A 15,595-nucleotide genomic window follows, 5' to 3' on the forward strand; every position below is an offset into this window, starting at 1 on the left:
TTAGCAATCTAGCTAACTGGCAGAACATTAAACTTGCATACCTGAGGTCTCCAGCACTGAAACTGGGGAGGGAAACTAAAAAACAGCTAGGAACACCATTATTTGGTGAATTAAACTTTTTTATGAATAATTAGTTAAGCCAATAAAATGTACTCTCATGAATATATAAATGATATAGATAGGGTAGGGGTAGATAGCATAATGGTTATGCAGAGATTCTTATGCCTGAAGCTCTTAAATCCCAGACTCAATCTCCAGCACCACCATAAGTTAGACTGAACAGTGCTCTGGTCAAATAAACAAACAAGTAAGTAAGTAAATAAATAAATTATATAGATGTGCTTTTTCAAATTTGCATAATTTCTCTAATAGTGTTTGACAGCACTTTGCTCATAGAAAGACCCTACTGACTGGCTTCCAGGTAACTAGCACTGTGCAATGTACTTCATTCAAACTAATCCTCATAACAACTCTACAAATAGCTAAGTTATTCTACTCACTTTACCAATGAAGAAACTCAAGCACAGGGAAATTATTGGCCAAAGGTCACAAAGCAAGATTAGGATTTCACTTGAGTTTAACTCCAAAATCATGTTTTGTTTTCATGGATAGAGAAGAGACAACTAGGAACAAAAAAAAATTAAAAGATTTCCGTAGATAATTCACTTAAACAATTCAATTCCAGAGGCCAAGTGGTGGCACACATGGTTGAGCGCACATTATAGTGTGTAAAGACCCGGGTTTGAGCCCCTGGTCCCCACCTGCAGAGGAGAAGCTTTCGGAGTAGTGAAGTAGGACTGCAGGTGTCTGTCTCTCACTCTCATCTCCCCCTTCCCTCTCCATTTCTGGCTGTCTCTATTCAATAAAGACAATAAAAAAAATGTTTTAAAAAACAATTCCAGTGGTCCAGGAGGTGGCGCAGTGGCTAAGGCACTAGACTCTCAAGCATGAGATCCTGAGTTCAATCCCTGGCAGCACATGTACCAGAGTGATGTCTGGTTCTTTCTCTCTCTCCCCTATCTTTCTCATAAATAAATAAATAAAATCTTTAAAAAAAAAAAAAAAACAATTCCAAACTTTTTTTTTTTTGCAAAAAAATAAAAAATATTGAGAGGCCAGGTGGTTGGCACACCTGGTTGAATGCACATGTTACAGTGCACAAGGACCCAGGTTCAAACCCCTAGACCATCTGCAAGGGGAAAGCTTTGAGTGATGAAGCTGTGATGCAGGTGTCTAGCTATCACTTTCTATATATATATATATATATCCCCTACCCTCTCGATTTCTGGCTGTCTCTATCCAAAGATAAAGATAATAAAAGAAGAAAGAAAACTGTTTACAGAAAGATTAAACATTGCCAATGGTCACAGGATCGGTCAATGATGATGTTCTAAGAAAAAGAAAACTACAGAGCACAAGCCTTTCATGTCTGAAGCTGGATTCCAAGGTAACACAAGACAGAATGTTACTCTCGTCACTGTATCTAATACTGTTATATAAAAAAAAAAAAAAAAAAAAACAGCCCAGGGGATAGACAGCATAATGGCTACACAAACAGATTCTTATGCCTGAAGCTCTGAAGTCCCAGGTTCAGATGCCCACACCACAATAAGCCAGAGCTGATCGATCAGTGCTCTGGTTAAAAAAATAAAAAAATATATATATATTTAAAAAGTGGTTATGCAAACGAATTCTCATGCCTGAGGCTCCAAAGTCCCAGGTCCAAGCCCCTGCACCACCATAAGCCAAAGCTGAACAGTGCTCTGGTTAAAAAAAAAAATTAAAAAAAAAGGGTGCCAGGTGGTGGCACACCGTTAAGCGCTCACATCACAGTGCACAAGGACCCTGGTTCAACCCTGATCCCCACCTGCAGGGGGAAAGCTTCACGAGTGGTAAAGCTGGTCTGCAGATGTCTCTGTTTCTCTCTCTCCCCTCTCAGTTTCTCTCTATGCAGTAATAAATAAATACATTAAAAAAGAGAATAAAAAATTTTAGTGGTCCAGGAGGTGGTGCAGTGGTAAATCTTTGGGCTCTCAAGCATGAGGTCCCAAGTTTGATCCCCTGCAGCACATGTGCCAGAGTGATGTCTGGTTCTCTCTCTCCTATCTTTCTCATAAATAAATAAAATCTAAAAAAAAAAAAAAATTACTCTTTAATTAAAAAAAACAGGCCCAGGAGGTGGCGCAGTAAATAAAATGTTGGATTCTTACGAAGTGTGATGCCCAGCAATGCACATTCCAGAGTGATGTTTTGGCTCTCCCTTTCCATAATTAAAAGAAAGTCATTTTTACTAACTACTAATCAGAAACAAAAAATGAGGAAAAAAATAAAACAAAATCAAACTATCCATTGGGACCTCCATTTCTCTCTGTCCTATCTAGCAACAATGACATCAATAATAACTACAACAATAAAAAAACAAGGGCAACAAAAGGGAATAAATAAACTTACAGTGGTCCAGGAAGTGGCACAGCAGATAAGCACTGGACTCTCAAGCATGAGGTCTTGAGTTCAATCCCTCATAATACATGTATCAGAGTGACGTATGGTTCATTCTCTCTCCTCCTAACTTTCTCATTAATAAATGAAATCTTTTTTTTAAAGAAACTTAAAGAAGAAAAAAGAAATTTATGGATTTAGACTCAATGGACACCATAAACGGTAAATGAAGTAGGCAGATAACCTTGAGATAATACAAGTGAAAAATTTTTTAATTTTTTTTAATATTTATTTCCCCTTTTGTTGCCCTTGTTTTTTGTTATTGTTGTTGTAGTTATTATTGTTGTTACTGATGTCATCATTGTTGGATAGGACAGAGAGAAATGGAGAGAGGAGGGAAGACAGAGAGGGGGAGAGAAAGACAGACACCTGCAGACCTGCTTCACCGCCTGTGAAGTGAGGCCCCTGCAGGTGGGGAGCCGGGGCTCGAACCAGGATCCTTATGCTGGTCCTTGGGCTTCGTGGACAAGGGCACTTAACCCACTTCGCTACCACCCGACTCCCAAAATTTTATGATTTCTCAAATCTCCAATAAAGTTTAAGTCTTGAGAACAAACACCATGGAGATTTTTATACTATGAGTGCTTAACCCCGTGCGCTACCGCCCAGGCGCAGATTTTTAAATACCCAAGATGGGACTGGGGAGATAGCTTGTCAAAAACTTTCATGCCTAAGGCTCCAAGACCACAGGTCCAAAACCCAGCACCCCAAAAACTAGAGTTGAGCAGTGCTCAGGTAAAAAGAAAAAGAGGGCATAAGGGAGATAAGCATAATGCTTATGCAAAGAGACTCTCATGCCTGAGGCTCCAAAGTCCCAGGTTCAGTTCCAGCACCACCATAAGCCAGAGCTGAGTAGTGATGTGGTAAAAAAAAAAAAAAAATAGAAGTGGTCGGGAGGTGGCGCAGTGTGATAAAGCATTGGATTCTCAAGCATGAGGTCCTGAGTTCAACCCCCAGCAGCACATGTACCAGAGTGATGTCTGGTTCTTTCTCTCTCTCTCCTTCTATTTTCATGAATAAATAAAATCTTTAAAAAAATAAAAGTAAATAGAAAGAAAGAGAAAAAGGAAAAAGAAGTACTTAAGACAAATGGGTAGCTCTAGGAACAAGGATTAAGTCCGTGTGTTCAGTTAGCAGAAGCAGCCCAAGTTTTGTATCATCCGATATCTATAAATGCAAAGCCCGCCATGGGAAGTACCTACCTTGAGGAGTTAGTTCCTTTGTGAAGAGACCAGATTCACTCACCTACTCGAAAGTGCAAACCGCTGGACAAAGAACTCACCTGGGAAGTGGACTCCGACTCAAGGACCTTTTGCTCAAGAAAGGGCTGCTAGACCGCCGTCGTCCATAGGGACTGGGCGACCTCCCGCTGTAGGAGCCGCTCCTTTCATAGCTGGAGGAACGTCTCCGGCTGTAGGGACTCACAGACCTCTGTCGCCTGCTGTAAGGGCTAGGAGACCGGGTGCTGGACTGGTAGGCGGAAGGCTCCTTGTAGGGCGGACTGACTGACTGTCTCCTGGAGGTGCTCCCAGGGCTCTTCTTGTAGGAATCGTAATTGCTGGAGGTGTGGGACCTTGGGGGACTCACATCATAATCTTGGCCATAAGAAGCTCCCGAGGGGCTATCATCGGGCTTGGGGCTGTCAGAATACTTCCTGTGAGGACTCCTAGATCTGCGTTTTGGACTGTCCACTGTTTTGTAACTTTTGGGTGTTTCCCTTTTCCGATGACTTTTACTCCGGTCTTTGTGCCCAGACTTCAATTCACGCTCTTTCCGGGTCTTCTCCTTATGGAGCTTGGCTGACCTGGATTCCTTGTTGCTGCTGCTTTTGGATATCTGTGCCTTCCCAGAGTCATCATTCTCCTCATTGGAACGCTTTGAACTTCCTGATAGCCGATCCTTCGTGGATCCCGACTTGGTGGTGACTTCCTGCTTTTTTTCTTTTTCGGTCTGTTTAGTTTTCACCAAGTCCCGAGAACGCCTGTGCTGGTGGTGCCGATGTTTGTGCAGGCGGTCACCCCGATCCGTTCCTCGGCGTTCATCAGTCTCCCTCCTGTCTACTTTGAAGGCCATGTCGTCAGAGAAGGTATCTGAATCAGAGCTGATGTCATCATACTCCACCAGAGGTTTGATTATTGTGCCCAAAGATGCTGCCTCGGGGGTCACCAAGCCCAAGTCTTTCGAGTGCTTGGACTTGTGTCGCTTATGCTTCGATACCAGGCGGTGACGCTCCCTGCTGTTTGAGCTGCCACCTCCAGAAGACGACTGCAAAGTTCCAGAAGCGCCTCCACTCCCGTCTTTCTTGCTCCCATGTCTCTCCGAATTGGGCATTACCTTTACACTGGCCTCAAAAGGGGGAAAAAGTTCCCCAATACTCCAAAAAGTAGCCCCCACCCTCCCCCCCGACCCCAACCCCACGCCTACCACAGCGCCCTCACAGGGGTTGGGGAGGGAAGGGTCGGCGGCCCAGGCTCCTCCTCCCTCCGGAACCCTCGCCTCACTCCTACATGAGGCGGGGGGGTGAAGGAGCCTGGAGAGAAGCGTGAGTTCGTCAGCAGTGGAGTTGCGAGACTCCTGGCGGCAGGTGGAGTCTGTCTCCCCACCTCCCCGCACCGAGCCAGTCCTCGAGTCCGGGCGTCGGGGAGGTCGAGGAAGCAGGAAGCCGCCGGTCCGGAGCTGTGGGCCCGACTCCGGCTCCGGGGCCCTGTGAGGACTGCGCGGCCCCTTCCCCTATCCGGCAGCCCGCCTCGAAGCAGCTTCCTGTCGCAGGCTTCCGCAACCTCCACGCTCGCGTCTCTTTCGCCCCCTGCTCCTGAGGGAGCCTCTCCGTTTACCTCACTCTCAGCTCAACACCTCACACATTCCCTCCCTCATCCAGTCACACACTAGGTTAAACCGAAACGGCACTTGGAGAAGAGGGGGAGGGGGGACAATATCCGAGAATCTCGCGAGATTCTGCTGAATCACGCGATGTTTTGATACCCTTTCACCTTTCAATGATACTTCACCAAGTAACGCGATATGCTCCTGGCTTCCTATTTGACCTAAGCTTTAAATGCAGAGCGTTTTTTTTTTTTTCTGTTCAAAACTTTATGGATAACTCATTGAACAAATACTTCGTGAGTTCAGTGCAAAATAATTTTTGCATACTATCCTTTATTTTGACTTAACTACCCAGATGAAAATAATATCAAGGCAGGGGTAGAAAACACACGATTGTGCAAAGAGAGGCTCCAAAGTTCCAAGTGCAATACCCCGCACCACCATAAGCCAGAACTGAACTGTACTTTGGAAAATAACAATAATAGGGGCCGGGTGGTGCCTCACCTGGTTGAATGCACACGTTACAATGCACAAGGACCTGGTATGAGGCCCCACCTGCTGGGGGAAAGCTTTGTTAGTGGTGTAGCAGGGTTGCAGGGTTGCAGGTGTCTGTCTCTCCCTCTTTATCACCTCTCCCCTCTCAATTTCTTGCTGTCTCTATCCAATAAATAAAAATAAAGTTGGGGGCGGAGGGTAGATAGCATAATGGTTATGCAAACAGACTCTCATGCCTGAGGCTCCAAAGTCCCAGGTTTAATCCCCCGCACCAACATAAGCCAGAGCTGAGTAGTGCTCTGGTTAAAAGGAAAAAAAAAAAAGAAATTAAAAAAAAATTAATTAAATAAAAAAAAAGAAAATTGGGGGCCGGGTGGTGGCACAACTGGTTGAGCTCACATGTTACAGTGCTCAAGAACCCAGGTTCAAGCCCCTGGTTCCCACCTGCAAGGGTAAAGCTTCACAAGTGAAGTAGTACTGCAGGTGTCTGTCTGCACCCTCTCTATCACCCCCTTCCCTCTCAATTTCTGCCTGAGTCTAGTAAGGAAATAAAGATAATTTTTAAAAAATTTAAAAGAAAATTTAAAAATATATTTTAAAAAGAAAATATCAATAAAACAGAGGTTCAACATGAGGCTATTTCAACCAAATCCAAAGTATTCTTTTATTTTTTTAACTTTATTATTATTATTACTATTATTATTACTATTATTATTATTATTGCTCAGCTCTGACTTAAGGTGGTGCAGGGGATTGAACCTGGGACTTCAGAGCCTCAGGCATGAGTCTCTTTGCACAACCATTATGCTGTCTACCCCTGACCAGCATTCTCTTTTATTGTACAATACTTTATCCCTAAATATATGTATCTTTATTTATTGGATAGAGACAGCCAGAAATTGAGAGGATGGGGGAGACAGAGAAGGAGAGAGAGAGACAACTGCAGCCCTGCGCCACCACTCACCCGACGCTTTGCCCCTGCAAGTGGGGACTGGGGGCATGAACCCAGGTCGTAGTTCAATGTAACTTAGCATGTGCGCTCAACCAGGTACATCACCACCCGTCCTCTCCAAATCTCGTACTCCTGGGCAAAATACCTTCTCCCTTCCAGACCCCAGGAGAGTTGTGTTACAGCCAATAATGAGATGGAGACCACAATGGGCAGAAAAGAGGAGAATTTTATTTTACCAGTGGGCCAGAGACTGGAATGCTCTACAGAAAGTGCTTAGCCCCAAACCATGGATAAACTGCCTTGTTTGTTTGTTTGTTTGTTTCCCTCCAGCGTTATTGCTGGGGCTCAGTGCCTGCACTAAGAAGCCACTGATCCTGGAGGCTATTTTTTCCCCTTTTGTTACTCTTCTTGTTTATCACTGTTGTTGTTATTACAGTCATTGCTGTTGGATAGGACAGAGAGAAATCCGAGAGAGGAGGGGAAGACAGGGGAAAGAAACCTGCAGACCTGCTTCACTGCTTGTGAAGCGACCCTTTCCACCCCCGCAGGTGGGGAACCTGGAGCTCCTACCTCGATCCTTATGCCGGTGTCATGTGTGCTTAACCCATTGAGCTACAGGCCCCCTAAACTGCCTTTTATTGTTTATTCCAAGCCTTTTTTTTTTTTTTTATCAGAGCACTGCTCGGCTCTAGTTTATGGTGGTACAGGGGATTAAACCAGGGAATTTGGAGCCTCAGACATAAGAGTCTGTTTGCATAATCATTATGCTATCTACTCCTACCCTTCTATTCCAGGTCTATAAGCACAAGCAAGCAAGCCAAGAAGTGCAGAAGAAAATTCAAACAGTTAGTTAGCTACTGTAGTTACAACTACAACTACAGGAGATTTTACAACCCAACACTATCAATAACATTGACATTTTCAATTAGCAGGTACACTGTTCATGGGATTGAATATTCCACTCTACACAGGACAAGTAGTCTGACCTTGTTCTGATGCAAACTTGTATTTGTACATTCCACTTCTCTTTGTTTTCTACATATCTATTTTTCTTAATTTATTTTCTAATATACTTTCAATCTCTTTCTTGTCTATTTTTTGGTTACATCTCCACTACACCTGATGTACACAAAGTTTTCCCAGTGACTGACTCTCTCTTGATTTCCTACGTTTAAAATATTATTTATATTTTTAATTTTTAAAAATATTTATTTATTTATTCCCTTTAGTTGCCCTTGTTGTTTTTCTTTAATTTTTATTATTATTATTAATATTTATTTTATTTTATTTATTTCCTTTTGTTGCCCTTGCTGTTTTATTGTTGTAGATATTATTGTTGTTGTTGTTGGATAGGACAGAGAGAAATGGAGAGAGGAGGGGAAGACAGAGAGGAGGAGAGAAAGGGACACCTGCAGACCTGCTTCACCGCTTGTGAAGTGACTCCCCTGCAGGTGGGGAGCCAGGGGCTCTAACTGGGATCTTTACACCGGTCCTTGAGCTTTGCGCCACCTGCGCTAACCCACTGAACGACCGCACGACTCCCTATTTATATATTTATTAAGGAGGTGGGGGGAGAGAAAGGACCAGACGTCTCTGGTACATGTGCTACCAGAAATCAAACTCAGGACCTCATATTTGAGAGTCCAACACTTTATCCACTGAGCCACTATCCCATACCACACTCTTCTTATTTTCAGTATCAGAGACAGGAAGAGAAACAAGAGACACACCACAGGACTGCTCCACCACTGGTGAAGCTGTTCCTGAGAAGGGGGATCCTAGGTGGTTCCTATAGAGGGTTAGCTTTAATAATTTCAAAAAAAAAAAAAGGTACATGCACCTCATTTCAGAAGTTAAAAGCCATGTCTTCAAAAATGGTAAAATCTGGGCTTTCCTGCTTAACTACTGTCCTACTTTACTGCTTCTTCACACCTATTTCACAGATAGCCCCAGATTCAGTGCTGGAAGACAACTCTCCCAGTAGAGCACAGCATCCATGGCTGGAGTCCCTGCAGTACACCACATGAAAGCATCATGCACAAGCACTAGGGGAGCTCTATACATGGGTGGTGCAGCAGTGCTGAGATGACTTTCTCACTATTTCTCACTGTCTCTCCCTGTCTATAAAGAATAAATAAATGCTGGGGAGACAGCCAAAAGGTTATGCAAAAGACTTTCATGCCTAAGATTTTGATATCCCACGATCAATTCCCAGGACCACCATAAACCAGAGGCAAGCAGTACTTTCTTCTCTCCCTCTCTCTCTCTCACCCTATCTCTATTTTTCTCTTTATCTCTGTCATTAAAATAAATATTTAAGGGATGCAGGCAGTAGTGCAGCGGGTTAAGCGCACGTGGTACAAAGCGCAAGGACCAGGGTAAGGATCCAGGTTCAAGCCCAGGCTCCCCACCTGCAGGGGAGTTGCTTCACAGGCTGTGAAGCAGGTCTGCAGATGTCTGTCTTTTTCTCCTCCTCTCTGTCTTCCCTTCATCTCTACATTAAAAAAATAATAATAAGTATTTAAATAATAATAGAAATAAATGAAAATTTTGCAACTGTGGGAAATAGCTCAAATTCAAAATCCAGGCTCGAACCAGGATCCTTGCACTTAACCCTCTGCGCCACAGCCCAATCCCAGTTCCTGTTTCAATCCCTGTGCTGGAAACATGTTCTGGTTGCTTTTCTTTCTCCTTCTGTTTTCTCTCTGCCTCATGTGAAATTATCTATCCTATGTAATAAGTAAATTTTGGGTGGTGGGTAGCTAGAATAATGGTTATGCAAAAAAAACTCTCATGCTTGAGGCTCAAAGTCCAAGGTTCAATTCCCAGCACCACCACAAGCCAGCGCTGAGCAGTGCTCTAGTGAAAGAATGAAAGAAAGGAAGGAAGGAAGAGGAAGGAAGGAAGGAAGGAAGGAAGGAAAGAAAGAAAGAAAGAAAGAAAGAAAGAAAGAAAGAAAGAAAGAAAGAAAAAAGAAAGAGGGAAGGCGGGGGAGATAGCATAATGGTTATGCAAACAGACTCTCATGCCTGAGGCTCCTAAATCCCAGGTTCAATCCCCAACACCACCATAAACCAGAGCTGAGCAGTGCTCTGGTGTTTCTCTCTGTATCTCTCCCCCTCTCTCTCTGAATTTCTCTCAAAAAGAAAAAAAAAAAAGAAAGAGGGAGGGAGTTGGGTGGCAACACAATATCAATAACAACAATAATAATTACAACAATAAAAAAAAACAAGGGCAACATAAGGGAAAATAAATGAACATAAAATAAATTTAAAAAGAAAAAAATAAATTTAAAAAGAACTTAAAAAAAAAGAAAATTGTCCTCAGTAAAAATTTTAAAATATTTTATTTATTTTATTTTTGAGAGAGAGGCAGAGAGAGAGAGAGAGAGAGAGAGAAACACCAAAGCACTGCCCCCTCTGGCATATGGTGGCATGGGAGATTCTTCTTCTAGCGTTTGCCCTTCTTCCGTAGCCAGTCAACAGCGTCAGGTTGAGCCTGATGTAAAGTTTCGAGACCTCCTTTGAATCTGGAGAGGTGGCAGTCGTTGACTATGTGGGTCATAGTCTGTCTGGAGCCGCAGGGGCAGTTCGGGTCGTCTCTGGCTCCCCAGCGATGGAACATAGCGGCGCACCGGCCATGGCCTGTTCCATAGCGATTGAGGAGGGCCCAATCATAACGTGCTAGGTCAAAGCCGGGTTGACGCTTGCAGGGGTCTGTGATGAGGTGTTTGTTCTTGACCTCAGCTGACTGCCAGCTCTGTTTCCAAGAGACTGGAACAGAGAAGTTCAGTGTAGGCGTAGGGGACCAGATTGGGTGACGAGACGTCAAGCGTTGGACTGGGTGGGCGAAGATATCCGCGTATATTGGCAGGTCCGGTCGAGCATAGACGTGGGAAATGAACTTAGATGATGCCGCATCCCGACGAATATCTGGCGGGGCGATGTTGCTAAGAACTGGCAGCCATGGAACCGGGGTGGAACGGATGGTTCCAGAAATGATCCTCATGGAGGAATATAATTTGGAATCGACCAAGTGGACATGGGGGCTACGGAACCATACTGGGGCACAATTCCATACTGCAGTGGAATAGCATAAGGCCAGAGATGATGATCGTAGTGTGGAAGCGCTCGCGCCCCATGAGGAGCTGGCCAGTCTTGCAATGATGTTATTCCTCGCGCCCACCTTTGCTGCAGTTTTTATGAGATGTTTGTGAAATGACAGGGTGCGATCGAGAGTAAAGACAAGATAGACTGGCTGGGCTTCATGCCGGATTCTCGTATCGCCAAGCTGCACATTAAGCTCACGCGAGGCCGAGGCATGGTGTAGATGGAAAACAGATGATACCGTTTTAGCAGTGCTAGGGATTAGTCGCCATTTTTTACAGTAATCAGATATCAGAGAGATTAAATTTGGGATTTCAGAGCCTCAAGCTTGAGAGTCTCTTTGCATAACCATTATGCTATCTACCCCTGCCCATTTTTTTTTTAAGATTGTGTCTATTGGGGGGGCTGGGCAGTAGCGCAGTGGGTTAAACGCACATGGCACAAGCACTAGGACTGGCACAGGGATACCAGTTCTAGCCCCCAGCTCAACACCTGCAGGGGGTCGTCGCTTCACAAGCAGTGAAGCAGTTCTGCAGGTGTCTATCTTTCTCTCCCCCTCTGTCTTCCCCTCCTCTCTCCATTTCTCTCTGTCCTATCCAGCAGCAACAACAGCTATAACAACAATAACAACCACAGCAAGGGCAACAAAATGGGAAAAATGTTTTCCAGGAGCAGTGGATTCATAGTGCTGGCACCAAGCCCTGGTGATAACCCTGGAGGCAAAAAAAAAAAAAAAATTGTCTATTGGGACCAGGTGGTGGTGCACCTGGTTAAGTGCACACATTAAAGTGCACAAGGACCCAGGTTCAAGCCCCTGCTCTCCACCTGCAGGGGGAAAGCTTCAGGAGTGGTGAAGTAGGGCTGCAGGTGTCTCTCTCTCTCTCTCTCTCTCTATCTATCTTTCCTTCCCTTCTCAATTTATCTCTGTCTCTATCTAATAAATAAATGAGATAAAAATAAATTAATAAACAAAATCTTTTCTAGATTTTGTTTATTAATGAGAAAGATAGGAGAAAGCAAGAACCAGATATCACCCTGGTACATGTGCAGCTGGGGCTTGAACTCAGGACCTCATGCTTGAGAGTTCAGGGTTTTATCCACTGAGCCATCTCCCAGACCACAAGTAAATTTTATTTTATTTATTTTTGATACATTCTTTCCCACTTTTTAAAAAAGATTTTATTCATTTATTAATGAGAAACACAGGAGGAGAGAGAAAGAACCAGGCATCACCCTGGTACATGTGCTGCCGGGGATTGAACTCAGGACCTCATGCTTGAGAATCCAATGCTTTATCCACTGCGCCACCTCCTGGACCACAATCAATACATATATATATATATATATATATATATATATATATATATTTAATAGAGACAAAGAGAACTTGAAAGGGGAGGGGGGATACAGAGGGAATGAAACAGAGACACCTACAGCCCTGCTTCGCCACTCCTGGAACTTGCCCCTGCAGGTGGGGACCAGGGGCTTGAACCTGGGTCTGTAATAAGTAAATTTTTTTTCTTTTTTTTTTTTTTCAAAGACTGCCAATAAGCAAATTTTAAAAATTAAATAAAACAAGCATAATCTGGGATGTGGCACAGTGGATAAAGCGTTACATTCCTGGCAACATATGTGCCAGAGTGATAATCTAGTTCTCTTTATCATTAATAAATGGATACATTTTAAATTTTAATTTATTTTTAAAAGGATCGTTATTTTATTTTGTATTTAAAAGGACCGAGAGAAACTGAAAAGGGAAGGGTAGATATGGAGGTGAGAAAGACAGACACTTGCAGTACTGCTTCATCACTCCTGAAGTTTCCCCATGACCTAGATGGGGAATGACAGCTAGAACCTGGGTACCTGCTCTTACTAACATGTGTACTCAGCCAAGTTCACCATTGCCCAACCTTTATGTTTATTTTAAAAATTAATTTATTTGTGGTCCGGGAGGTGGTGCAATGGATAAAGCATCGAACTCTCAAGCATGAGGTCCTGAGTTCAATCCCCGGCAGCACATGTACCAGAGTGATGTCTGGCTCTTTCTCTCTCCTCCTATGTTTCTCATTAATAAATAAATAAGATATTAAAAAATAATAATTTAGTTTCCACTTTATAAAGTATATAAATTATAAATAAAAATTAATTTAGGGTGGGGTATAGCATAATGGTTATGCAAAGAGACTTTCATGTTTCATGCCTGAGGCTCTCAAGTCCAAGGTTCAATCCCCCACACTGCCATAAACCAGAACTGAGCAGTGCTCTGGTAAAAAAAAAAAAAAAAAAGTGAAAAAAATTAATTTAGTTCAATTTTTAAAGGGTCTGGGTTTTGTTCGAGTAGAAGATAGAGAGAGATACAAAGACTATAGCAGTGCTCACCTGGGGTTTATGGTGATGCTGGGGATTGAACTTGAGACCATAGAGCCTCAAGCATGAAAGTCCTTTGCTTGCCTCCAGGGTTATTGCTGGGGCTCCATGCTGGCACTACCAATCCTCTGCTCCTGGTGGCCAATTCTTCCATTTTTTCGGATAGGACACAGAAATTGAGAAAGGAGGGAGAAAGATAGTGGTCCAGGACGTGGCACAGTGGATAAAGTGTTGGACTCTCAAGTCTGAGGTCCCAAGTTAGTTCCTGGTAGCACATGTACCAGAGTGATATCTGGTTCTTTCTCTCTCTCCTTCTATCCCTCTCATTAATAAATAAAAAATATATATTTCAAAAGAACTAGAGAGAGAGAATTGAACCAAAGTAAAAGACTCTGGAGTGAGTGGAGGGGAGAGTACAGGTTCTGGAAAAGGATGCCAGAGGACCTAATGGGGGTTGTATTGTTATGTGGAAAACTGAGAAATGTTATGCGTGTACAAACTATTGTAATCACGGTTAAATGTAAAACATTAATCCCCCAATAAAGGGAAAAAAAGGGAGAGCAAGAGAGATGCCTGCAGACCTGTTTCACCATTTGTGCCCCAACCTCCCCTGCAGCTGCGGAGCTGGAGCTCCAATCAGGATACTTGTGCATGTCCTTGTGCTTCCAACCCTGTGCATTTAAGCACCACTGGCCAGCCTCTATTTTTTTTTTTTTGTCTCCAGGGTTATTGCTGGGGCTCAGTGAGATCCATTGCTCCTGGAGGCTATTTTTTCCTTTTTTGTGCTCTTGTTGTTGTTATTATTGTTGTTATTGCTATCATTGTTGTTGGATACGACAGAGAGAAATAGAGAGAGGAGTGGAAGACAGAGGGAGGAGAGAAAGACAGACACCTGCAGACCTGCTTCACCACCTGTGAAGTGACCCCCTGCAGGTGGGGGAGCAGGGTGCTAGAACCAGGGTCCTTACTCCGGTCCTTGTACTTTGCACCATATGTGATTAACTTGCTTCGCTACCGCAGGCCTCCCCAGCCCCCAGTTTTTAAAATTAATTTATTGAGGCTAAGAAGACAGCATAATGGCTATGCAAAAGATTTGTATTAAAATTAAATTAATTAAATTTGTATTAAAAAATTAAGAAGGGAAAGATGATTCTGTAGCAGTGCTTCACCACTTTGTGATGCTTTCTTCCCTGCAGGAACTTGAACCCCGTGTCCCTGTGCCTTGTTACATATGTTCTCAACCAGATGCACCACCATCCAATTGCCAAAAGAAGCATTTAAAATTAAACATTTATTTTAAAAACAGTATATACCAGGGTACTGCTGAGCTTTGGCTTATGATAGTGTGGGAGGTTGAACCTGTGGTTTTAGGCATACAACTCTATTTATTTATTTATTTGTTTGTTTTTGCCGCCAGGGTTATTGCTGGGGCTCAGTGCCTGTACCATGAATCTAAGGCTCCTGGAAGCCTTTTTTTCCCCTTCTGTTGCCATTGTTGTGGTTATTATTGTTGTTGTTGATGTGTTCCTTGTTGGATAGGACAGAGAGAAATGGAGAGAGGAGGGGAAGACAGAGAGGTGAGAGAAAGACACCTGCAGACCTGCTTCACAATTTTTTTTTTTCTGCTTCACAATTTGTGAAGTGACTCCCCTGCAGGTGGGGAGCCAGGGGCTTGGGATACTGACGCTGGTCCTTGCGCTTTGCGCCACGTGTGCTTAACTGGGTGCACTACCGTCCGATCCCCCCTTTTTTTTTTTTAGTTTTTAGCTTTATTTATTTCATTTTATAGAACAGAGAGGGCAGCTGCACCTGCTGCACTACTTCACTGCTCATGAAGTTTTCCTCTTGTAGGTAGGGAGCTAGATCTTGAACCCAGGTCCTTGTGCATGGTAATACATGCACTCAACCAGCTCCACCACCACCCTGCCCCAGGGGTCGTTTGAACCTTATCACTCACACCCCTCTTGATTTCTCTCTGTCTCTATCCAACAAAAAATGAATAAAAATAAAATGAAATATTTTGTGGCCCAGGGGGTGGCTTAGTGGATAAAGCACCGGACTTTCAAAGAAGAGGCCCTGAATTCAATCCCCAACAGCACAGGAACTAGAGTAATGGCTCTTTTTCTCTCTCTCTTTCTCCACCTATCTTTTTTATGAATAAATTTAAACATTTTTAAAGATATTTAAGGGGACAAGCTGTAGCTCACTTGGTTGAGTGTATGTGTTACAAGAATGAGGGTGGGAGAGTGGGGCGGGGGAGTGGGATGGGAGAGTGGGGCGGGATAGCTCAGCGGGTTAAGCGCAAGTGGCCCAAAGCCCAAGGACCTGTATAAGGTTCCCGGTTCGAGCCACC

The 15,595-nt window shown here is 43.6% G+C and overlaps 1 protein-coding gene across 4 annotated transcripts in view; it reads right to left on the reverse strand.

The window, feature by feature from the left end:
- Positions 1-5,419, reverse strand: part of CDK12 (cyclin dependent kinase 12) — a 105,036-nt gene extending 99,617 nt beyond the window's left edge. For all 4 annotated transcript variants that reach the window (XM_060203576.1, XM_060203575.1, XM_007530940.3 and 1 more), the window contains exon 1: positions 3,782-5,419. In XM_060203576.1, the coding sequence (XP_060059559.1) occupies positions 3,782-4,830 (1,049 nt within the window). In that variant the 5' untranslated portion in view covers positions 4,831-5,419. The remainder of the gene's footprint in view (positions 1-3,781) is intronic.
- Positions 5,420-15,595: the final 10,176 nt, after the last annotated feature.

The sequence above is a fragment of the Erinaceus europaeus genome, chromosome 12 (genome assembly GCF_950295315.1).
Source record: "Erinaceus europaeus chromosome 12, mEriEur2.1, whole genome shotgun sequence".
Lineage (NCBI taxonomy): Eukaryota > Metazoa > Chordata > Mammalia > Eulipotyphla > Erinaceidae > Erinaceus > Erinaceus europaeus.